General features: G+C 24.1%; 7 protein-coding genes across 7 annotated transcripts; 4 read left to right on the top strand and 3 right to left on the bottom strand.

The window, feature by feature from the left end:
- Nucleotides 1–2,815: 2,815 nt before the first annotated feature.
- Nucleotides 2,816–4,387, top strand: PCHAS_1146300 (fam-a protein; the record flags this gene model as incomplete). Its single annotated transcript, XM_016798752.1, has 6 exons — nucleotides 2,816–2,916; nucleotides 3,116–3,371; nucleotides 3,470–3,539; nucleotides 3,694–3,803; nucleotides 3,899–4,132; nucleotides 4,280–4,387. 6 exons carry the CDS (start codon nucleotides 2,816–2,818, stop codon nucleotides 4,385–4,387), a joined length of 879 nt encoding a protein of 292 aa, XP_016654123.1.
- Nucleotides 4,388–5,301: 914 nt separating this feature from the next.
- On the bottom strand, nucleotides 5,302–6,322 carry PCHAS_1146200 (fam-c protein; the record flags this gene model as incomplete). The annotated part of the gene is made up of 2 exons (XM_016798751.1): nucleotides 5,302–6,075; nucleotides 6,242–6,322. 2 exons carry the CDS (start codon nucleotides 6,320–6,322, stop codon nucleotides 5,302–5,304), a joined length of 855 nt encoding a protein of 284 aa, XP_016654122.1.
- A 1,028-nt stretch (nucleotides 6,323–7,350) lies between these two features.
- Nucleotides 7,351–8,646, top strand: PCHAS_1146100 (lysophospholipase, putative; the record flags this gene model as incomplete). The annotated part of the gene is made up of 1 exon (XM_727088.2): nucleotides 7,351–8,646. One exon carries the CDS (start codon nucleotides 7,351–7,353, stop codon nucleotides 8,644–8,646), a length of 1,296 nt encoding a protein of 431 aa, XP_732181.2.
- Nucleotides 8,647–10,331: 1,685 nt separating this feature from the next.
- Nucleotides 10,332–14,102, bottom strand: PCHAS_1146000 (CIR protein; the record flags this gene model as incomplete). Its single annotated transcript, XM_016798750.1, has 3 exons — nucleotides 10,332–10,604; nucleotides 10,707–13,946; nucleotides 14,088–14,102. The coding sequence occupies 3 exons, from the start codon at nucleotides 14,100–14,102 to the stop codon at nucleotides 10,332–10,334; spliced, it is 3,528 nt and encodes a 1,175-aa protein (XP_016654121.1).
- A 3,578-nt stretch (nucleotides 14,103–17,680) lies between these two features.
- On the top strand, nucleotides 17,681–19,067 carry PCHAS_1145900 (fam-a protein; the record flags this gene model as incomplete). The annotated part of the gene is made up of 6 exons (XM_016798749.1): nucleotides 17,681–17,811; nucleotides 17,955–18,192; nucleotides 18,289–18,358; nucleotides 18,480–18,589; nucleotides 18,683–18,913; nucleotides 19,050–19,067. The coding sequence occupies 6 exons, from the start codon at nucleotides 17,681–17,683 to the stop codon at nucleotides 19,065–19,067; spliced, it is 798 nt and encodes a 265-aa protein (XP_016654120.1).
- Nucleotides 19,068–20,951: 1,884 nt separating this feature from the next.
- On the top strand, nucleotides 20,952–22,301 carry PCHAS_1145800 (lysophospholipase, putative; the record flags this gene model as incomplete). The annotated part of the gene is made up of 1 exon (XM_738527.2): nucleotides 20,952–22,301. One exon carries the CDS (start codon nucleotides 20,952–20,954, stop codon nucleotides 22,299–22,301), a length of 1,350 nt encoding a protein of 449 aa, XP_743620.2.
- A 2,261-nt stretch (nucleotides 22,302–24,562) lies between these two features.
- PCHAS_1145700 (fam-b protein) lies at nucleotides 24,563–25,486 on the bottom strand (the record flags this gene model as incomplete). Its single annotated transcript, XM_016798748.1, has 1 exon — nucleotides 24,563–25,486. The coding sequence occupies one exon, from the start codon at nucleotides 25,484–25,486 to the stop codon at nucleotides 24,563–24,565; it is 924 nt and encodes a 307-aa protein (XP_016654119.1).
- Nucleotides 25,487–25,630: the final 144 nt, after the last annotated feature.

The raw sequence follows: 25,630 nt of genomic DNA, 5'->3' as shown, positions 1-25,630 counted from the left end.
TGCTCATACTTTGGTTGTAATGATCAGTTAATTTGAGAGAAGTGCAACAAAATTTACCTTTTCTATACCCCAATTTTATTAGAACATAAGTATGTATTACTTATTGCATATCTTGTGATAAAAAAGTATTTAGTTTTACATATAAAAACTATAATTTTAAGAATTATTATTATTATTTTTCTTGTAGAGTTAATTCTAATATTAACACATTAAAAAAATACTAAATCAAAATGTAATACTTCATTTTATGTTTTGCACATACAATTTTAATTTTATCACCCCTTTAAGAATATATATGATGAATTTATGCCCATATGCTGCATCAAATAAACATAATATATTTGTTCATATTTAGTAACATACTAATTCATTATTATTGCTACTGACATACCATTGTATACTACAATGAGATAATTAATGCACTTAAAAGGAATACTTTAAACCAATGTATAATATTTCGCGATTCATAGTTTTTAAATAAAGTGTTTTAAAACATATATATTATTTCGTAATAACAATATATTTAAAATATAAATTTATAAGTTTGTATATAATGATCCAATATAAATATCATTAGTTCAAAGAAATCTATTATTATTTTCCTTCTCAACAAAATTAATATTAATGTTTAATTATGTGAATTTTTCACATTAAAACAATATTTTAACATTAGTTGTTAGTATTTTATTTTATTATATTTATAAGCATATAATAATAACACTATTCTATCTATTATATTATTTATAATTATTAAAATAAAATATGAATAAATTTTATTAATATACTTATATTTTAGCTATTTTAAAGTTTAATTTATTTATAACGTAAAATTATAAAACTTGAACAAATATTGTATATAGTTCGATTTTTATTGTATTATTAAAAATGTTAGATGCATAAAATGCCTTTTATAGATAACGTTGTATTATCGAATCTCATCGATATTTTGTGAATCTATATTTTATTATTATATATTAGTAGTTTGCTTAATCACTGTTAAAAACTCATATGTTAATCTGAATATATGTTGTAATGTAGAGGAATATTAAAAATGGTTTTTATTACAATCTATAGATGCCTATTCAGTTTTGTTATTACAGTTTTGTTTGGGAACTTTATAATTGAAATTAAAATAAATATGATACAAATAATAAATTTTGCTAATATGTTTCATCAAATAAAGAAACATAATGTGCTATTCATGATTCAATGTAGTCCCCGATTAACAAGTCTTACATAATAGACAATAAGGATTCTTATATATAGTTAGCCAAAAATTAGCAATAAAATATAAAATGTGAAGTTATGATATTCCCACATTTAATATATATGAACGAATTAGATAGGAGCATTATAACTTATGGGGAATATTTCGTGCCCCCTTTCATATTAATGGATATGCCCACTTTTTCGTTACATATTTAGACATAATTTCGAGATAAAAGATACGGAGGCGGTACATATATTTGATCAACATTTACAGACAAAAATGTTATCAAATTATAAAAAATTAAATTACAATATACCCCGAACCTTAAATCAAAACACAGATCCAGTGAACGAAACAATAACCCATAATACATAACCTTGACCCATAACCCAAATACATGATTCGTAAAGGATGAACACCTCGACATCAAGAATATTAAAATAAAAAATTAATTAATTTTATGTATGCATATATATTTCTTGATTTTACAACTTATATTTCATTATTTTATTTTTATATTTTATTTGTCTGTATTTTTTTAATTTTATGTATACTTTGTTTTGCTATTAAAAGGAAATTTATAATTCGTATTCATTCATAAAAAACACATGGCATCAATATTGCTACCAATAAATAATTTTTATAACTTAACAACTTTTTTAAAAAATATTATTTAGCAAAATATGTATTGAATTTGAGAAAAATCACAGAATGTTTGATTCTCATAATATAAATTTTATCAAGTTATTGGTAAGAAGCAACACAACTATCTTTGCATAATAATTATTACAATTTGTATTTCTAGCATGACTATTTGCTCATTAATACAATTTTTTGCGTGATTATATTAAAACAATATATATTTTTATACTATTATCCTACATTTATATTTTATTATCAACTTTCTATTATGTAAATAAATGCTGATGCTATGTAATTACCTTTTTTCTATTTATGCATAAATTCCGCATATAATACCCAATTGAATGTGTTTCAGTTTTATTTTTAAGTTATGAACTATAAAAATAAAAAGCTTGGGTACCTATAATGTAACATATTAATAATGCTGTATATAACTAAAGCAAATTTTTGAGATATATAATATTTTTTATATTTAATACTTATTAAAATTGCAATAATTATTGTTCACTTATATGCACCGCCTTAAATAAAAAAAAATAATTTTTACATTTTTTTAAAAAATACGTTTACGTTAATTTTTATTTATTATAATATATTATGCTTTTCATATATAATTTTAATATAATCGTAATATTCTTATATAATTTTCAATCATAATAATTAAATAGTTAACACTTAAAGAAATGAAACTTGATTAATAATATGTCGAGCGCAAGACATGTCACTAAATTATATATATATATATCTATTAGCATATAATAATATTTTAAAAAATAATTAAACTTAAAAATCTGGAAATGATGAAATAAATTTTAAAAATTATTTATATTTTTTAAATAAATACTAAGTTTTATAATTTTTTCGAAAATCGATTGCTTCAATTTAGCATATTATACAACCTCTATACCTGCTAATTTTTAATTTCTATAAAATATATTAATATTTTACTTATAAAGTCCAAAAATGAATAAAGGATATATTAAGGTTGTTTTGGCACTTTTAAGTATCACCGGATATATGCAAAATATAGCATTTGCAAGCGACTCTGCTACAAGCACCAATTCGTAAGAAAATAATTGCAACATATATATCTATATCGAATATAAATATGTATATGTTGTTTATTATGAGAATATTATACATATTTGTGTGAATGCGGATATGTATAACAATTGGAAAATAAAAAAACTTCTTATAGATATATATTTTTTTAAATTAAAAATGCAAATAAAACTTAAAAATATATCGCCTATTCCTTTGTAGTTCAAATGAAGAAGCTGAACAAATATTATATAACGATCCTGAAGAAGTTCAACATCTAATATGTGACGATCCTGAAGAAGCTAGACAAGCAGAAGCTCTTATGGCCGATGTTTTAGATATTGCACAAGAACATGCCAATGATGTAGATAATTACAGTTTATATTATAAGATAGATAAAGGAGCAATTCTATATTCAAAGTATATAGATGGTGTTGAAGTTGGAAAGCTTGAACTTATAGTTCCCAACCCCGATAGTGTATGAATTAACAAGCAATATTTTTTAATTCATGAAATTATTTTAAAATAAAAAATATAATTGTTAATACATAAATATATTTCTTTTGTTATTATTAGTATGATGATATGATAAACTTGATATGGGATCCCAATAGCGGAAGGAACTTCAATGATTCATTCGTTGGAGGTATATAATTAATTTATTTAACGTGCCTATTAATATTTATGATGTATTTCTTGTTGTGTTATTATCAATGCCCAATTTTCTATTTAATATCTTTCATTTTGTTAATTTTAACCATGGTTTAATTTGCATGTATACAAAATTATAATTTTTTTAGGATCCGTTTCTAAAATATACAACCAAAATTTAGTAATTGTACAACAGCGTTACACTAATTATACTGGATCAGGGTATAGATATTTTTATGCATTGGCCAAAAAAGTTAAAGTAAGGATATATTTTTTTCATTCATCCTTCTAGGTATATTTTTTTCGTATTGTTATATCCTAATTTATGAAAATGGACTTTTTATTAATTTATAGTTATCAGAAGACGAAACTGCAATACTCTTGGTCTCATCAGATATGAATGATCATGATGGTAGAAACAATGGTGGATATATAAATCCTATCGTAGAAAGTGCTAACTCATTCAAGCCTGATGTTAATTCTGAAGAAGATATTAGAAATGGAGAATTATACAAAATGTATGTTAACATAGCAGCTTTTTTCTTTAAAAAGGAAGCCGATTACGTTAAAGTTACCTATCTCAGCTCTGTAAGCACTATAAAAATTTTAGTAACATCATTTTATTTCACCATTATCAAAAATATATACTTCTAATAAATGTCCATATTTTAATATATCTATTCATTCATAATAAAAATGGAGAATTTTATATATTTACTAATTTTTTTTTCTCAGCTTGATGCAAATATTATTTGCATTATCCCACATTACTTTGTTAAAAGGGCTAAATTCAACAGAATGTTAAATATTGCCAAACTAAGGGATATTTTTAAAAAGGAATAAAAGATTTCCAAATGATATTTTTTAAAACTTTAATACTTATATTAATAAAATAAACGTGTCTTCATGGGTTATGATTGTTTTAAATTATTGTTACATAACCTCAATTTGATTTTTAAATAGTGTTTGTTTACATTCATATGTCTATGAAAAACTAAATAACAACCTTCATTGGTGGCAAATATTAAATGATGAATTTATAAATTTTATTTTAAAGAAAATTTATGCGTTCTATAGAAATAAAAAAATGTACACATATATGTACAAACTTAATGAGAGAACAAAACATTTCTTATATGAATTATAAGCATAATATTCATTTAAATAAAGTCTAAAAATAAATTATTATTATGTAGTATTACAAAAAAAGAGAAAAAATGTTAGGTTGGTGCTTACAAAACAATAATCCATAAAATATATTAATAAAATAAATACAAAGTTCATGTTCAAATTTGTGTGTTTAAAGCTACATATTATATAAAATAATAAAACACACATAAAAATAAGTTGTAAGACATAATATACATTAAAAATGCAAAATTATGTATTTTATAAATGTGCATATAATATATAAAATTATATGCATACAAATAATAAATACAATGATTATAGCAAATGTATGGGCCTTATTTGAATTATTAAATATTTTAGGAATATTCATTACAAATTATATACTATAAATAAGTATAAATAACGAAAAAATTCATATAAATATATACGTTAGCACTTTATTTAAACATATTACATAATAAAATTATAAGCTTAAAATGTGAGCTCGTATATGTAGAAAAGATCAGCATAATTCATTCCTCTCGAAGTATCACATGCCAAACATTGTAGTTTATGTGATAATTAAAAAGAATTCCTTTGTTTTTTTTTTAGCTCGATATCGGTTGAATATAATTATCAAATGAAAATTACTCACTTTGTTTAAATTTTGAAGGATGATTACGTAATCTTTCTTTTAATTGTGATAAAATCTCTAAGGCTTCTGGATCATTTTTAAAAAGGCAATCCTTATTATTTTTCGCCACTAATGCTTCCTTAAGAAGAGATTTGTTGTTATTTGAAAGTTGTTTTTCGGATTTTTCTATTAATTTTGATAAAAGCTCTACAGCTTCGGGATCATTTCCAAGAAAGTCATGCATATTATTTCCCACCATCAATAATTCATTAAGAAGAGATTCATCGCTATTTGAAGGATGATTACTCAATCCTTCTTTTAATTGTGATAAAATGTCTACAGATTCTGAATCATTTTCAAAAAATTCATGCCTATTATTTTTCATCAGCAATATTTCCTTAAGAAAAGATTCATTGTTATTTGAAGGTTGTTTTTCGATGCTTTCTATTAATTGTGATAAAAGTTTTAAATTTTCTGGATTTTTTGCATGAAAATTATGCAGATTATTTCCAACCCGAACTACCTCCTTAAGAAAAGGTTCATTGTTATTTGATGATTTATTTGCTTTTTTATCTCTTTTAAATATATTAAAACAATTATATCCTTTAGACTTTTTGTTGTTTGAAGGTGCTTGAAACCTAGTAGGAACTAAAGCGTAATTATCTTTTATACTATGTTCTGAAAGACTTCTATATCTAAAATTTCCACTATTATTTATATCTATGCTGTTTGTTTCATATTCATCATGTATGTTCTTATTTTTCTTGAAATATTTATTTAAATCATCCTGTATATCAATAAACGTGTTGATAAATGTATCTTTCATGTATACATAATAATATGTAACAACTACATTTTTTATATAAGATGAAATAAAAATAAATCAATGCTTAACACATCTATGCATATAACTTTTCGATATATATTTGTATTTATTGTGTTTTTCGCCTTACATTATTAGTAAAACATTGTATTGTTACAATCAAAAGGATATAGGAAACAACAATAGCTAACCTATATATTTTTTTATTCATTTTCTTATTAATAAAAAGTGCTTCCTCGAAGGAATACGCTTTAAATAATGTATATAATATGTTTTATTCATTTCCAGTTTCCTTTTTATCTATTATTGCTATAAAACAATAATGCTGCTATTTAATATTAAATTATTATCAATATGTTATTAATTATAGACAATAATTTTGAGGTAAATAAAATATTTATTGCTTTAAATAAAAAAAAAATGTAAACATTTTTATATATTTTCTTATAACGCATAATTAATGCCATAAATCCATTAATAGCTATAGGCTGTTAATTTATTAGCAACATTTTTCTCTAGGAAATTATTATACTTATTATAATTAAAAAATTATATTAATAATATATATTTTTTTTATTTACACCAACTTAAATATATTTGTTATTATATAGAAGTAAAAATAAAAAAATATTTTTTGGTTGTCGTTTTTTTTTCGTCGCTTTTATAATATGATATGCATATTTGTATTTTCTCATCATTATTTTTTAAGTAAAAGCATTATATAATCATTATTTATTAATAAAAAAATTATAAAAATTATATATTTTAAATATATATTTTTTCGTATACCATATTTTAATTACCGAAATTAAGAAAATTACATAAAACCAAAAATATATTACCGAAAAGCAAACAATATATAATAATTTGTATTCATCTTATTATACCAATTGTAATTTCATCTGATTGGATAAAATGCTAGAAAAACCTCCGAAAATAAAATAAACTATAATTATACATTTTTTTCCGTTTCTTGTAATTTGTTTATGATTTGTTATATTATTATAATATACATCAAATTCTATTAATATTATTTGATATTAATGTAATATGATGTAGAGTTTCCATATATAAATTTATATACCGTCATAATACGATTACTATGATATATTTTTTTTGTTAATCATCTATATACATCCATTTGAAAAGTAAAATTTTAATTATATATATGCATATATTTTTGCTATAAAATAATATATATTTTTTTAGTTGTATCATGGATTATTATATTCCATAATAATGGTGATAGAAGGAGTTGAATTGAATAATAATGAATTAAGAAATACAAAATGCAGTTTAGATGGTGATCCTAAGATAGGTTGGTTACGTAATAAAAATGGTTTACTTTTAAAAACATACGCGTGGATAGTTCAAAACCCTATAGGAAATGTATTGTTAATACATGGATTCAAAGTTCATACTCGATTAATTTTTATGAAAAAAAATTTAAAAATTCCAAATAACAATGAAGGCTTAGTAGTAGACAATAATAATCAATATATTTATAAAGATAGTTGGATTGAAAAATTTAATCAAAGTGGTTATTCAGTATACGCACTAGATTTGCAAGGACATGGCGAATCACAATCGTTTGGAAAATTTAAAGGTGAGTTTAGTTCTTTTGATGATTTAGTTGATGATGTAATACAATATATGAATCAAATTTACGATGAAACCTCAAGTGATAATCAAAAGAATGATGAATCTCATAATATAGCGACAACTAAAAAAAAAAGACTTCCTATGTATATTGTTGGATATTCGATGGGAGGATATATTGCTTTAAGAATATTACAAGAGTTAAAGAAAGAAAAAGAAGATAGAATTAAGGCGTGGAATTCAAATAACTATAAAAATAGTAACACCAGGCTAAGCAATTCTACTAATATTAATGATATTGACAATGGTATGCATGATATGAATATTTCTAATGTTCATGGTTCCGATAATTCCTGTGCTAGTATCTCTGCTACGAAAAATGCTATTGCTAGTGATAAAGATGAAGGATTCTATAATTGTTTAGATAAGTTCAATATTAAAGGTTGCGTATCTATATCTGGCATGATAAGAATAAAATCAATATTTAATCCTGGAAATATATCGCTAAAGTATTTTTATTTACCTTTAATGGACTTTCTGGCTTATGTCTTACCTCATGTACAAATGTCGTCAGAATCACGTAATAAAAAGTCCGGATATTTTGCTAATATATGTAAATATTATATATTTCGAAATATTAATGGAAAAAAATATAAAAATGTAGCTGATTTTGCAAGAGCAACGATAACATTGGATTGTAATGCTAATTATATTCCAAAAGAAATTCCTTTATTATTTGTGCATTCAAAAGATGATAGTCTTTGTTCTTATGAATGGACAGTTTCGTTTCATAATAAAATAAATGTTGATAAAAAAGAATTACATGCTGTTGATGGTATGAATCATGATACAACGACAAAGCCAGGAAATGAAGAAATTTTAAAAAAAATTATTGATTGGATTTGTAATTTAAAAACAAATGATGAAGACAAATAAGAAGATAAATATAAAATGTGCTTTAATAATGCGTATATTAATTATTGTTTTGTATTTTTATAAACATAAATGTGGCCTTTTCAATTAATTTTTTATGTCAAAACAAGAAAAGATAATAATAAATATATTATGTCCTTTTACGTTATATATATGTTCTTTTTTGTTTCAAATTGTTTTTTTAAATTAAATTTGTATATAGTCTTTTTTGTTGCAATTTGAAGGTATGTATATAATGTTAATTTGTGAATTCATACGAATTAAAATTAATTATGTGATAACTTTACTTTTAATTAGTTTTTATGTTCTTGTAATTAATAAAGCGTAATTAAAATAATAATCATTTACATTTATTATTTTCTGGGTTTTATATGTAAGGCAATTTTAAGGACAAAAAAACGGAGAATAAAATATAGTATTATAATATCATTTTTAAAATAAAATATTGCTGAAGCAATTTAAATTGGATAAGTATTATTACGTAAATTGTGGAAAACATTATTAGATATGTGGAAGTTATTCCATTTCTGTGTTTGATACAAATATATTTTGTAAGATTATTAATAATAAAACAAACACAAACATAAGTTATAAGACAGATTATACTTATAATGCACAATTATGTATTTTATAAATACCATATAAAATATAAGAATACGTATATAATATTAAATTATATCCATATAAGTCTTTAAATATAGGCTATGCTTAGAATAATATGTAGTAAGTATTATACATTTATTATGCCTTTCTATTAATATTAAATATATAACCAATAAATAACTATTGATGCAAATTTTAAAGTATAATTAGGTTGTTATATCGCCATATGGTATGGGATAAATAATATTTTGCTCTTTTAATATATAAATACTCGATAAATATTCTGCAGTGTTCATTCTTATCTTATATATTATATTTCTATAGTTATCAATGTATATATATTCAAACAATTTATTAAAAATTATATGCTTTGTTAATTATATGATAAAACAATGCTGCTTTTAATTAAAGACTATTCCCTAAGCACTGATAATATAATACATTCTAGTATGGAATAATAAAAAGACACTTAATATTAGCTTAGTCTTTAACCTTTTCTTCAATTATCCAGTTTTTTAGAATATAAACCCACATATCCAAAATTGTATTTTTAGAAAAATATATAACAACGATGGCTTTATGGTGCACTATTATATGCCATTGATTTGGTGTTCATTTAATATAACAAATATTTATATGTCTCTGTTATAAAATACCATTGTATTTTTATATATTTTTTTACTGAATATTTATAAAAAATTATCCTATATTGCAATATAAGATAGAGATTTAAAGGGCAAGTATTTGTATTTTTTATAAATTTTTTCAACAATAAATAATTAATTTTATAATAAATTTATTTTTTAAAAAATGTTATATATATATTAAATACTGTTATTCATAGAATTTTGGAAAAAATAATAGCCAAGCATTAATAATCCTTGAAAATAACAAATGATAATGCTATATTCAACTATTACATAAAAATACATATTTTATTTGTCTCATTGAACATAATCATTTATAAAAATAACTGAATTTACTTATTTATTATTGTTATATATTTATATGTACTTTTAAATATAATACCACGAATATCTGAGCTTGTGTTATTTTAGAAAAATGTAAGACATTAATTAAATTAATCATTCTATTGTGTCTCGTTTTCTTTTATAGACAAAAAAAATTAACAAAAAAAATAAATTAATAAATGGCATAGGATCGGCCTGCATAAGTTTGTATATATTTAATAATGGAGGTTTTCCCCTATAAACGGGTTTTATAGATTTTTTAGTCTGTTTTTTTTTGGTAGATGAATTTATAATTATTTGTATTTGCCTTTTTCCACTAGTTGAGTTTATAACTCTTTTCATATTTTTTTCTTTCTTCAAATTTTTTGCCGATCCAAATGATAAATACTAAAATAAAATGGAAAAAAACATAACATATTTTTATATTTGTAATTATGTAGTGACAAAAATACATGTAAATGATGTTTTTAATATTTGCACATTATTTACCTTATACATAATTGCTAAAAAAATGGATATTGAAACTCCTATAACACTAATACCCACTAAATCACATTTCTTATTTGGTCCTATACACCATATTGATGGTTTTTCGCTCACTTGAATGGACGTTCCAGGAGTCTTATTTCCATTCCCTATACTTGAAGGATTTATACCAGAACTTGATAATGGAGCTTTAGTAGATGCTACTGTTTGAGATACTCCTTTTCCAGTGGTGGATGTACTTTGTTGAATTGTTCCTGGGGAAACTTGTGTAGAGCTAGGTTGCTGTTGAGAAGATGGTGAATGTGTAACTGATGGTGCTTGTAGTGGTAAAATTGGTTGCGAAGTTTGCGATGGTAGTAAAGATAATGGTGGAGATGTTGATTGGGATGTTGATGAAGATGGTGTCTGATTTGTTTGGGGCAATGGTAGTGTTGGTGATGATGGTAGAGGTGGTGATAAATTTGGGTGTGGCGGATTATATGTATTTGCTCCACTTCCTGGAGTATTGGATCCAGATTGGTTGCCACCTGATTGAGAAGATGTACCAAATGAATTAAATTGGGTAGTTACATTATTAACAGCATCAGTAATATAATTACTAGATGCAGTATAAGTATCTTTTACAAAGGTCACAGTGTTATCATAAGTATCTTTTACAAAGGTCACAGTGCTATCATAAGTATCTTTTGCAAAGGTCACAGTGCTATCATAAGTATTTTTTACAATAGCCGCAGTGCTATTATATACACTACTGGCTTGATTATAGGCATTTGTTAAAATATTCTTTTGAGATTTATACATATCGGAAATACTAGGTATATAACTCATAGGATTTAAATTAATTCCCCAAAGGTTTGACCAACTTCCATAGGATGATCCTGATGAATGTGCTGGATCCCGACCTCCTGGACTTCCTGTACTTCCTGAAACCGGATTTTGGATTCCTTGACCAACGCCTGCTCCGCCACCTGATCCACCAACTTTTCCACTTCCTGAATCGCCTGTATTGTTACCTGTATTTACAGTCCCCCCACCTGTGGTTGTTTGACTACCTGAGCTTCCTTGTCCACCATTTGCCCCATCGCCTGGCGATCCTCCTTGATTTGTACCTGAACCTCCGTGGTTAGTGCCTGGATTTCCTTGATTGATTTTTACGCCTCCTGGCCCGCCACCGGTGCCTCCTACTTGACTAACTGATCCACCACCAATGCCTCCTGTTACACTGCCTGTATCTCCTTGTCCAACACCTGCACCTCCAGGTCCATTAACACCAGTGCCTTTTCCATCACCCGGTCCACTAATTGGAGTTCCTGCTCCGACACCTGGTCCTCCTGCTACACTTTTTGTAGCCCCTTGTACACTGCTTGAACCTCCCAACCCACCAGGTGATTTTCCTTGATCACCTTGCGCACCACCTGTGTTTACTTGACTACCTTGCCCGTTACTTATTACCCCACCTGCTCCGCCACCTGATGCATCAACTGTACCTACTTGCCCACTACCTGTACCTTTTTGATTGGCACTTGTATCTGTTGTTCCACCATTTAATTTTCCTTGTACTTTATCTGAGCTTCCTGATCCACCAGACGATCCTCCTTGATCACCTTGTGTTTTAATCGGCCCACTACCTCCTACACCACCTGGTCCATTACCTCCTTTTCCACTATGTGTATTTACTTTATTACCACCAGGGTCTCCTTTATTGATACCTGCACCTCCTTTCCCACCACTTTTGCTTCCTATTACACTGTCTGTAGCTCCTTGTCCACTAACTGAAACACCTGCTCCACCACTTGATCCACTACTTTTAACTCCTGCATCATTATTTGAACCTAATTTCGCATTATCTTTGCCTCCTATTCCACCACCTATTCCACCACCTGCTCCACCACCTAAACCTCTGTTCCCACCTCCTGTTCCACTAACTGTTCCACTACCTGCTCCATCACCTGGAATTCCTTTTCCGCCTTTTGTTACACTCCCTGCTCCATTAACTGTGCCTCCTGCCTCATCTTGATGGGTTTTCCCTGGTGTTTGAGATCCTTTTAATTTAGTATCCTTTTGTGAAGATCCCGAAGATGGTGGAGATGGTTGTGGCGGTGGTACTGGTTTTGCAGGTGCTGGCTTTGCGGGGTCTGTTTGTGTAGATGTTGATTGCCCAGATGACGGTTTTAAATTTATTGATTGTCCAGGTATTTTTTGTGTGTGTTGTGGTGATGATGATGCTGGCGGGGGTTGTGGTTTGGGCCCTGTTGGTGGTTTTGTAGCTGCAGGATTTGGGATTCCTGGTCGTGGTCGTGATTGATGTTTTTGGCGTGCTTTCCGTAGTAGTTCTTTTTGTGCTTCCAGTTTTTGTCGAAGTTCTGCACTCAGCTGAATTTTTGATCGATTTCCTCCCTTGGGATTTTTAGGTAGTTTATCGCCTTGTATACTCTGTAAATCTGGTAATGAACCTTTTTCCCCATCTTTCTCATCCTTCAATTTCAATTTTTCACACCCTTCATCACCAAAGTTAAGTGTCTCATAATTATGTATAAAATATTCATTTTTATGATCAGACGTTGTAAGAGATGGAGTAGAAACAAATAATAAAACTTTTTTAGAATCATCAAGACTAGTATTACCAGTAATTTTATACGATTTTATATATTCATATATTGTTTTTAAACTATCCAATAAATGCGTGTATGATTTACATCCTTTAACAGACTCATAAATGTTTCTATATAAATCAAGACAATGAGTGCCATATTTTTTAAGAATCGCGGCATCAGTATTATTTAGGTTTTTGTCCAATTCATTAATTGTTTTACATATACTATTAAGTAAGTTATAAAATATGTGCATTCTCACAATAGTAGCATTCTTATAAACTTGTTTACTGTTTAAAGCATCCCAATATTCAAATTTTCCTGTAATATTCTTTAGATGTTTTTCATAAGATTCTTCCAAAGTTGATTTATAGTCTTTATCTACCTTATATATTTTATCGCCTAGCCACATCATAAAAAACTCAATATCCAGGTTATTATTAATTCCTTCCCCTTTGAATTCATTAGAATTTTTAGGCATTTTTTGGTATAAATATTCTCCCAAAGCGTTAATTCTTTCATAATTAGTTGTGCATTTATTCTCTTGCCCTTTTTGAGGACATTTAGATTGCAATGATTTGTTTTTATCAAATTTGCCCTCATCGACAATTCCATTGTTAAAATATTCATCAACATCGAGAAGGAGTTTACACTAAGAAAACATTTTTTAAAACAAATATAAAATAAATGCTAATAAAAATTGTATTTAAATACAATTTAATAGTAATTTATAGGTAGTGCAGCATTCAAAAAATGGAAATATATGTGTTTTATTTAAAAAATATATACTTACTAATTTACTAGACATTGTAATGTTATTTTATCTTTAATCTGTTGATATTTGGCATCATATTATTTTTATATAAAATATATATACTGGACCAACAAAAGCTGCAGTTAAGCACATTCTTATTATTTTGGATATTTAATTTAATATGTAATAATATAATTACTAAAGGAACATTATATTGACTTTTGATGGCAATTTATCTAAACCGTCATAAGTTTAATTTATTTAAACATGTTTGATAATATATATATCTAATACCATTATTTTTAATAGAGTTTGGAATTATCACATTATGTAATTTTATGTAATCTTGCAATTGGTTTAAATAATCATATATCTTACAATTATAATTCTAAACATAGAGAAAAACGATATATTCTCTTGTTTATTTTAATAAAGAGATTCCAGAGAATATACTACTATAAATATATAAAGAATCAGAAATATGTTGTCACTATAATTGTTAAAAATATATTTGTATCTCATTATCGATATCATATATTGATATGCGTTATTATTCTGCATCACATGTTGCATATTTTATTATTATTTCTATTAAATAAAAAACAAATTATTTATTAAAATTATAACGTTCAAAAATAGATCATCATTATTACTTTTTCTAAATAAATGATGTATCGTTTATATTTATATTTTAATTAATAATATAAATGAATACCTAATTTTAAATGTTCAATAACTTTGTATGCAAATATTCCTAATATACAAATATATTTTAATAAAATAATATATACTTCATATTTATGCATTTTTTTTAAATTAAAACGCAAAATGTGCAATTCGATTTAATTAAAATAATTACACATTAAAATCGGCATGGCACCTAAATTGGTTTTATAATAAGTTAATATATATGAAATGTATATTATCCTTTTCATGCTTATTAACTATTTAATATATAAATACGAATTTCATTCTTGATCTATGAAAACTAATTCAATAAAATTACTTCCTTATTATTTACTTAAATTTTATAGGTTTATAATTTTAACATTACTCTTGATTAGATGTAATAATAAGCTTTCGAAATTATATAAGTGTATTTACCATTATAGTGCACATTTCTACTTAGAGCCTAAATATATTATATACTACATATTTTATAATAAAATATTTAGCTCAATATAGAAAAACGATATTTTTATACAAATTATAAAATTATTAATAGAATTAATAATATATGACTTTGTATTGTTAATATTATACCCAAGTATAAATTATAATAATTATTTTTTATCTTCTGCATCTTTTCAGTTTTATCACGGTTTTAATAATATATATAATTAATATATATCAACATATTCGAATCAAATGAATTTAATGATTTTTTCGTATTAATATTTTATCTATTGTTATCATTGTTGCCTCCTGCTATACCGCTGTATAGTACAACGAAATAATTAATGCGCTTAATAAAAATATGTTAAATCAATTAGTAATTTTCCTTGATTCATTGTTTTAAAGTATAACATTTTAGAGAATATATATTATTTTTTTAATAACATTATATTTGTGAAGTTGCATATATATAATAACCTAATAAAAATATTTTTAGCTCAAATCAAATTAATTATTATGTGCCTTTTCGATAAAATTAATATTTAATTATTTGAATTTTTCACAACAAAATCATATTTCAGTATTAGTTATTGATATAATATTTTATTATATTATATGTATAAGTATATAATAATAACGCTATCATATTATCATATTATTTATAATAATTAAAACAAAATGTGATATGAAAATTTATTAATATACTTATATTTTATTTTTAACGATTTTAAAATATAATTTATTTATGCCTCAAAATTATAAAACTTAAAATATTGTATATATAGTTCAATTTTTATTGTGTTATTAAAAATGGTAGATGCATAATATTCCTTTTATAGATAACGTTGTATTGCCGATTCTCGATCAATATTCCATGTATCTATATTTTATTATCTATAATGAATTTATAATGTGTTTAACTAACATTAAAAATATAATAGTTAAACTGAAGGTATATTATAATGTAGGCAATTGCTCCAAATGAATCATCTTATAATTAATGCCTAACCTCATATATAATGCTATTATTATAGTTCATTTGGAATATTATAATTTAAGTTAAAGTAATTATGACATAAATTAGAAGTTTTACTAAATAAAGAAATATATTATGTTATCCATAATTCAAATAGTCCCTGATTAATAGGCTTTATATAATAGACAATTATGATATACCCAATATCTATATTAACTTATGCAATATAGACGTTTTATTTTAATCATATTAAATCAATATTAACACTCAATATATATATTATGCTTTATGGAAAAAATGATATGCAACCCCTTTCACATTAATGGTTGTAACCCTTTTTTTGTTGCATATTTAGACATCATCTCGAGATTAACCACACAGGGACATCACATATATTTAATCACCATTTCAAAACAAATAAATATGATCAAATTATAAACAAATTAATACAAATATTACAATATCCCAAAGCATAGATTCCATAAAACCAAGTTATAACCCATAGTACAGAACCTTGACCCATAATACATGAAAACCTCGGAATCAAGAATATTATAATTAAAAAATTAATTAATTTTCTGTATGTATATGCATTTCTTGGTTTTACAACATTATGCTTCATTATTTTATTTTTATATTTTATTTATTTGGATTTTTTTTATTTTATATGTACCATATTTTACCATTAAAAGGAAATTTATAATTTGTTTTAATTTATAAATAAACCTGGGCGTCAGTATTATTACCAATAAATAATTTTTATAAAATTATCAATTTTACTACAAAAATTTTATTTAGTAAAATTTTTATTATAAGTGACAAAAAAATCACAGAATGTGCGATTCTCATAATATAAATTTTATCAAGTTATTTTTATGACGAGGTAGAACATATTTTTATTATAGTAGTATTAGTCATATGCAAATTAACTGCATTTATCAGATTAAAATAAATTATTTCAATATTTAAAAATATAATAGACATACTTTATATTAAAACTATGCATTATCAAATAAATTTTGTAAAACACATGGAAAAAAATAAAAAATATTTATTTTAATATAATTATTAATGTAAGTATATATATAATTCCATACGTAACGGGATCTTTTATAAATTTTAAATTGAGTTTAATCAATAATAAAAATATAAAAACGTGCTTATTCATAATACCTTGTATTAAAAATATAATTTATATGATATAATTAAAATTATTTATTTTTAGATATTATAATATTAATGAGATTACGAACCATAATATTTTTGATATTCATTATTTATGAAAGCTTCTGTTATCGACGTCGTTTTGTGATTGAATTATTTAAATAAAAAACATATTAAACTTATAAATCTGATAAAGCATATAAACTTGTCGTTTAAATAATAATTTGTATTTTTTTTAAATAAATTTGTTTTTATACTTTATTGGAGAAAATTATTTGCTTCAATTTTAATTATACTTGTCCAGATTTTCGAGTTGTTAATTTTGAATTAAAAAATAGTAATATATATTTTAATATGTTGTTTTTAATGTTCAAAAATGAATAAATTTTATATTCAAATCGTTTTATTTATTTTAAGCATTTTCGTATATGCAAATAATGAATCCCTTGCGACTGAGCCTGTTCCAGGAAAATCTAAAAAAAACAAATCAAAAAAATGTTATCCTACGTAAGAAAATGCAGAAATATATGCATATTACATGTTTCATTATGAAAATATAAAATATGTGCTTGTACAACAATGCTATAATATAAATACAATATCTTTATTTTTGTACGCGTAAAAAACATGTTAACTTTTATCAATGATAGTTCAGAAGAAGTATACGAAACAAACAAGCACTTATTGTGTGAAAATCACGAAGAAATAAAAGAAGCGGAAAAACTTATGAACGAAGCTGTAAAACATTTAGAATATCATGCTACAAGTAAAGATGGTTATAAAATATGCACAGGATCTTATAGTGGTAATATAATTTCATATAAAAAAAAACATGAAGACCATACAGATGTTGAAAAGATTAAATATAGAAAGGATGATCCGAATAAGGTATCAATTAACGCGCACCATTAAAATATATAAACCAAATTAAAATTAAAAAATTATTGTAATTTATATACATATATTTCTCTTTATTTTCATTAGTATAATAAAACAATAAACAAGGCATGGGATCCCGATACTGGCAATTTTTTATATAAAGACTTGGATAAAAGTATACAAAACATAAATAATTAGTCAAATTAGCATATTATTATTACTATTTATTCTTTCCTATATCTTCAAATTATGATATTTTAACTTCATCTATTCAATTTTATAATATTGTTTTTTAGTAAAAATTGCTCGTGTGTACAATCCAAATTTAGTAATCATACAGAAGCGTTACAAAAATTGGTGTTTTGGCCGTCAGAGATACTTTTATGCTTTAGCCAAAAAAGTTCAAGTAAGGAAACCTTCCCTCTTTTATTTCGTTATAAATCGTATTTTTCATATTATTCACAATAATTTATGCAATATATTTTTATTAATTTTGTAGATATCAGAAGACAGGACTATAATCGCTATGACCTCAGCAAATATAATTGATCACAACTCTTCCGAGAAAGAATATAAAAACAAAATCATAAAAAGCGCAAATTTATTCACAACTGAAGTTGATTCTGAAGATGATATTAAAAATGGAAAATTAAAAAAAACGTTCCTTAACATAGGTGGATACCTCATTGAAAAAAAAGACAAATATGTTGATATCACCTATATCGAATCTGTAAGAGATATACAAATTTTAATAGCATGATAATTCTCAACAATTGTTTAAAAAATGTACATATTTATAATATATACTATAATTTGAAAAAAATTAAAATATTTTATATATTCATCCATTTATTTTTTTTTCTTAGATTGATGGGGATTCGTAGATTTAACAAAAATGCATTATTGGAAAAGATGTCGATTATTTTTTCCTTCATATATAAGCATATATGAAATATATTCTTTTCAGCACCATAATATTAGAAGATTTATGTTCATAAGACAATTTGTTTCCATACATAATGGCCACTTTAAATTATCATCATAGAATTTTTTTTTGTTTTAATAATGCTTTCTTTGGATATAATTTGTTTATGTCTTTTAACATTATAATGCATCTACATATATTAATTTTGTGAATACTACAAACACAATGTTATTATTTATAAAGATTTTTTATTTATGATATTCCTTTCATTTTATGGTTATTTCTCTTTTTTTGTTGCATATTTAAGCACCATCTCGAGATTAAACATACAGGGATGATACATATATTTAATCAGCACGTATAGACAAATAAATATGATCAAATTATTAACAAATTAATAAAAAATAGCTCTATCCCACAACATCGGTTCTATAGAATAAAACTATAACCCGTTGTATAGAACCCTAACCCAAAACATAACAAAACCAAAAATGTAAAACATAAAGAAAAAACACTTACTAAACATTTTATTTACTAGTTTGTGTCTAATTATCTTCGTTCTTAATTAACAACATACCTCAAACCCAATTTAATGCATTTCATATAACGTGCATTTTTATGAAAAGACATAGCATGTTTTTAGGGTTTGTAAGATATATATAAATGGTAAATAATAAAATGTATTAAGAACATTCGTTTTTCGCGGCTTGACAATTTAAATATTACAAAAGATAGCCCTTAAAAACACTATCTTATATATTTTTTGAGAATATTTAAAAATATAGATTCAATTTTTTTTTCTGCTATTTTGGATCGTTTTATTTTGTTAATTTATGCTAAATATAGAGTATATATTGATTCAATTGTGATAATAATCTAATTATAAACACATAAAATGAAAATTTTCACTTTTTAGATCTGTTTGTAAAGCTTACGGTTAAAATTATATCATAAAATTTAGCAATATGCTATTAATTGCAGACCATATTTTTGAGGTAAATAAAATGTTTATTACTTTAAATAAAAAAATTGTAAATGATTTTATGGGCTTTCTTATAATGCATATTAATTCCATAAATCATTAGCAGTTGTAAAGTATTATATATATTAATAATATTTCTTTCTAGGGAATGATTATATTTTACAGTTGTTATAATTAAAAAATTGTATTAATAATAATATATATAACTTTTTTTTTATTTATACTAAATTAAATATACTTGTTATTACATCGGAATAAAAAAAAAAAAATTGGGTGTTTCCGTTTTTTTTCGTCGCTTTTATAATATGATATGCATATTTGTATTTCCTCATCATTATTTTTTAAGTAAAAGCATTATATAATCGTTATTTATTAATAAAAAAATAATATATAACAATTATATATTTTTTCTTAGACCAAATTTGAAATATCAAAATTAAAAAAATTAAAAAAACAAAAAATAAATTGCCGAAAAACAAACAACATATAATAATTCGTATTAATCGTATTATATCAATTGAAATTTCATCTGGTTGCATGAAATACTCGAAAAAACTTCGAAAATAAAGTAAACTATAATTATACATTTTTTTCCGTTTCTTGTAATTTGTTTATGGTTTGTTATATTATACATCCAATCCCATTAATATTATTTGATATTAATGTAATATGATGTAGAGTTCGCATATATAAATTTATATATCGTCATGATACGATTACTATGATATATTTTTTTGCTAATAATCTATATGCATATATTTGAAAAGTAAAATTTTAATTATATATATGCATTATTTATGCTATAAAATAACATATGTTTTTTTGTTGTAATATGGATTATTATATTTCATAATATGAGCGATGGAAGAAATTGAACTGAATAATGATGAGTTAAGAAGTACTACAGTAAATAAATTAGATGGTGATCCTAAGATAGGTTGGTTATGTAATAAAAATGGTTTACTTTTAAAAACATATGGGTGGGTAGCTAAAAAGGCTGTAGGAATTATATTTTTAATACATGGAATAAAATCCCATACTCGATTAACTTTTATGAGAATAAATTTACAAATGCCAAATAACGATGAAGGCTTAGTAGTAGACACTAATAATTACTATATTTATAAAGATAGTTGGATTGAAAAATTTAATCAAAATGGTTATTCAGTATATGGGATCGATTTGCAAGGACATGGCGAATCACAAGCATGGAAAAATGTAAGAGGTGATTTTAGTTCTTTTGATGATATAGTTAATGATGTAATACAATATATGAATCAAATTCAAGATGAAATATCGAATGAAAATCAAATGGATGACGAATCTCATGATATAGTGACCACTAAAAAAAAAAGACTTCCTATGTATATTATTGGGCATTCGATGGGAGGAGGTATCGCTTTAAGAATATTACAATTGTTAGGGAAAGAACAAAAAGATAAAACTAATGCTGGAAAGTCAAGTAACTATAAAAATCGTAAAGCAGTGTTAGACAAATCTACTAATATTAATCAAATTGACAATGATATGATAGAAGATATGATTAGTGATAATTCTGTAAAACATATTTCGAATAAGCGCTGCATTACGAATTCTAAAAATGATGGTCCTGGTACTTCTAGTGCTAGTATCTCTGCTACGATAAATGCTAGTACTAGTGATGACCATGAAATACGTTATAATTATTTAGATGATTTAAATATTAAAGGTTGCGTATCTTTATCTGGTATGGTGAGATTAAAAACATCACGGAATGCCGGAAACAAATCATTTAAGTATTTTTATTTACCTGCATTTAGCTTCTTGTCTTGTGTTATGCCTCATAAACGAACTTCATCATCACGCTATAAAAAGTCCGAATATTATGCTAATATATGTAAATATGATAAATTTCGAAATAGTGATGAAATAAAATATAGAAATATTTCTGAATGTATAAAAGCAACTGTCACATTGAATGGTAATATTAAATATATGCCAAATGATATTCCTTTACTATTTGTGCATTCAAAAGATGATACATCGTGTTCTTATGAGGCAGCACATTCATTTTATAATAAAGCAAATGTTCATAACAAAAAATTTCATCCTCTTGATGATATGAATCATGCTATAACGATAGAGACAGGAAATGAAGAAGTTTTAAAAACAGTTATTGATTGGATTTCGGATGTAAGAAGCAATTGTGAAGACGAAATAGAAGATGAATAAAAAATTAAATATAAATCTGCGTTATTAATTTTTATATTAATTATTGTTTTGTATTTTTATAAACATAAATCCAACTTTTCGATTAATTTTTTAAGTCAAAAAAAGAAAAGATAATAATAAATATATTATATCTTTTTATATTATATATATGTTCTTTTTTGTTTCAACTGTTTTTTAAATTAAATTTGTATATAATGATTTTAGTTGCAATTTGAAGGTATATATATAATGCTAATTTGTGAATTCAAACGAATTAAAATTAATTATGTAATAACTTTACTTTTAATTAGTTTTTATGTTTTGTAATTACTAAAAGGGTAATTAAAGTAATAACCATTTACTATTTACTGTTTCTTTATATGTAAGGCAATTTTAAGGACAAAAAAATGAAGAATCAAATTTAGTATTGAGTACCATTTTTAAATAAAATTATGGTGAAGTAATTTAAATTGGATAAGTATTATTACTTAAATTTGTGGAAAGACATTCTGTAGATGTGTATATATGTGTTTTTCTACGATAATAATTCTTAATGAATATATGCATTTCACATGAAAAATAGGCAGCCAATTTCTTCTTAAATAATAGCATTACTACTTTGTATATGCAATATAGGTTCATTTATAATGGATTTAGATGAATTTTGTCGTGTCGAAGTTATTCCATTTCCGTGTTTCATAGCTTTAAATCAAGTATTTTAGAACATATATACTATCTCGTAAAAACATTATATATAACCTAATATAAATATTATTAGTTCAAATTAAATTAATTATTACATGCCTTTTATATATACTTTGCATTGATATATAATTGTATATGTTTCCAGAATTTAACATATTTATTGCTTGCCCATTGATACAATATTGTATATATAAATATTATAACAAGCTATAGCATTCAATTTTATTAATATTTTTATATGCAATTACATTAGCTATTTAAAATATAATATATTTATACCTCAAAACTATAAAATTTAAAAATGAATAGCGATTAATCTAATGCTATACCTTTATGGAAAATAAATAAAGCTTATAAAGCAATATCTATTAATACGAATGTAAAGGAAATAAAAAAAGAGACTAGTAAATACAATTAAAATTAAAAAATATTGTATATAAAGTGCGATTTTATTGTATCATTAAAAACGTTAGATTCATAAAAGATCTTTTATAGATAACGTTGTATTATCGGTTCTCGGTCGATATATTATACATCTATATGCATAACTACCTGTTATATATTAGTATTATGCTTAATTAATATTAAAAATATATTCATTAACATGAAGGTATATTATAATGTAGACAAATATTTCAAATGAATCTAATTATAATTTATAGTCTCATATATAATATTATTATACTGTTCGGTTATCAAAATACAATTTAATAAAAATAAATATGACACAAATAATAAGTTTTACTAAATAAATGTTTCATCAAATAAAGAAGTATATTTTGTTATTCACGATTCAATATAGCTATGGGCTAGCAAGTCCTATATAATAGATAATAAGGGGTCTCATATATAGTTATCCAAAAAATAGCAATAAAATATAAAATGTGAAGTTATAATATTCCCATATTTAATATATATAAGCGAATAGATAGAGTATCATAATTTATGAAAAATATGTTATGCGATCCCTTTCATATTAATGGGTATGCCCTTTTGGGTGCATATTTAGACATCATCTCGAAATTAAAAATACGGGGTGGTACATATATTTAATCAACATTTGTAGTAAAATAAATATTATCAAATTATAAAAAATTAATAAAAAATAGCTCTATCCCAAAACATCGGTTCTATAGAACAAAACAATAACACATAGTACAGAACCCGGACCCCAAATATGAATTCCCCCAAACATCACTCTAAATCTGAACCCAAATCTACAATATAGATTATAGTTTTATTAGAAAATATGTTTAAATAAGTTTATTTAAAATAATTACAAAATACAATTATAAACATTAACTAAAAATGAGTAAATTCAAAATCCATTAATATATAATATATATGCATGGAAATAAGGATAAATGAGTTTTGACAAATACTAAACAATGATAAATTCATTATATATTAAATTAAAAAATGTATAATAATAAAACAAACAATAAATCAAATTTCATTGTTTTGCAGAACGTAAAAAATTGTAACTTATATGTCATAAAATATTATATACATTATTTTTAATCATTTAAACAAATATAATAAAACATAATAATAAAGAATAGTTATCTTGAATTTTTTTATTTTTTAATATGTAACCCATAAAGTCCCCATTCGTTCATAGTTTCGTCAAATGAGTCCTGCATAATTAAAAGCATAAATGGAATGATAAGCCCTCCTGTTAGTATTATCGCCAAAAAAGCTGTACTCTTCATCACCGTCTTAAATATTTTTTTTAGTAGTTTTTTAAATTTTCGATTAGTTTTGAATTCCTTATAATTATTTATTGATATAATTTTATTATATTCACCTTCAAAATTATCATCTTCATTCTCCAAATTATTTCCTTCATTTTTATTTTGCTTAAAGTTTTTACATTCTAATGCAGAAATATTTTCATCCTTTTTTGTTATTCTTTTATTTTGTATCAGTTGTATTGCCAATTCACCATCCCTTTTATTATCAAGCTCCTTTTTTGTTTCTTCTAATTCTTTTCGAATCTCATAAATTAGATTTTTCGTTTTTTTATCTACATTATTTAAATTGGGCAATGTTCTATTTTCTTTATGATTCTTTACATGTGAATCTATAATATTTCGACGATTTGGTATTTCTTTTTCATCATCATTGTAGCCATTCAATTGATTTTTAAGACTCAAAGTTGATTGATAAAAATCATTTAAATCAAATTGGTTGCCTAGATCTACTAATATCCTATTATTTCTAGATTTTATTATATTCCTTTCAAGGTATATGCCTCTCTCGTTTACGTGGTATAATTCCTGAAAAAAAATGAAATATTTATTAATATATATAATTAATCTTAATTGTTTCTTTAACTTAACATAAGTGCTTAACAATGCATGAAACGATATTATAAGGTTAACGTAAAACACATAGATACGAAAACTATAATAAAATATTATTAATAATAAAAGAAAATAATGTATAACCTGTATTCTTAGCATATTCAAAAGAACTAATAATAATTGAAAAAAAAACATGCTTTTAAATGCTGGGTTTCATTTTTAACATTATTTATTAAATAAATCAAATAATGACAATAACCTCATATTTATTAGTTTTCTGTTCTAAATTTTATGAATAAATATATCTATAAAAAATAGATGGAATTCATTTTAATTATT

This window comes from Plasmodium chabaudi (genome assembly GCF_900002335.3).
Source record: "Plasmodium chabaudi chabaudi strain AS genome assembly, chromosome: 11".
Taxonomy (NCBI): Eukaryota; Apicomplexa; class Aconoidasida; order Haemosporida; family Plasmodiidae; genus Plasmodium; species Plasmodium chabaudi.
This window is presented reverse-complemented; position numbering and strand designations above follow the sequence as displayed.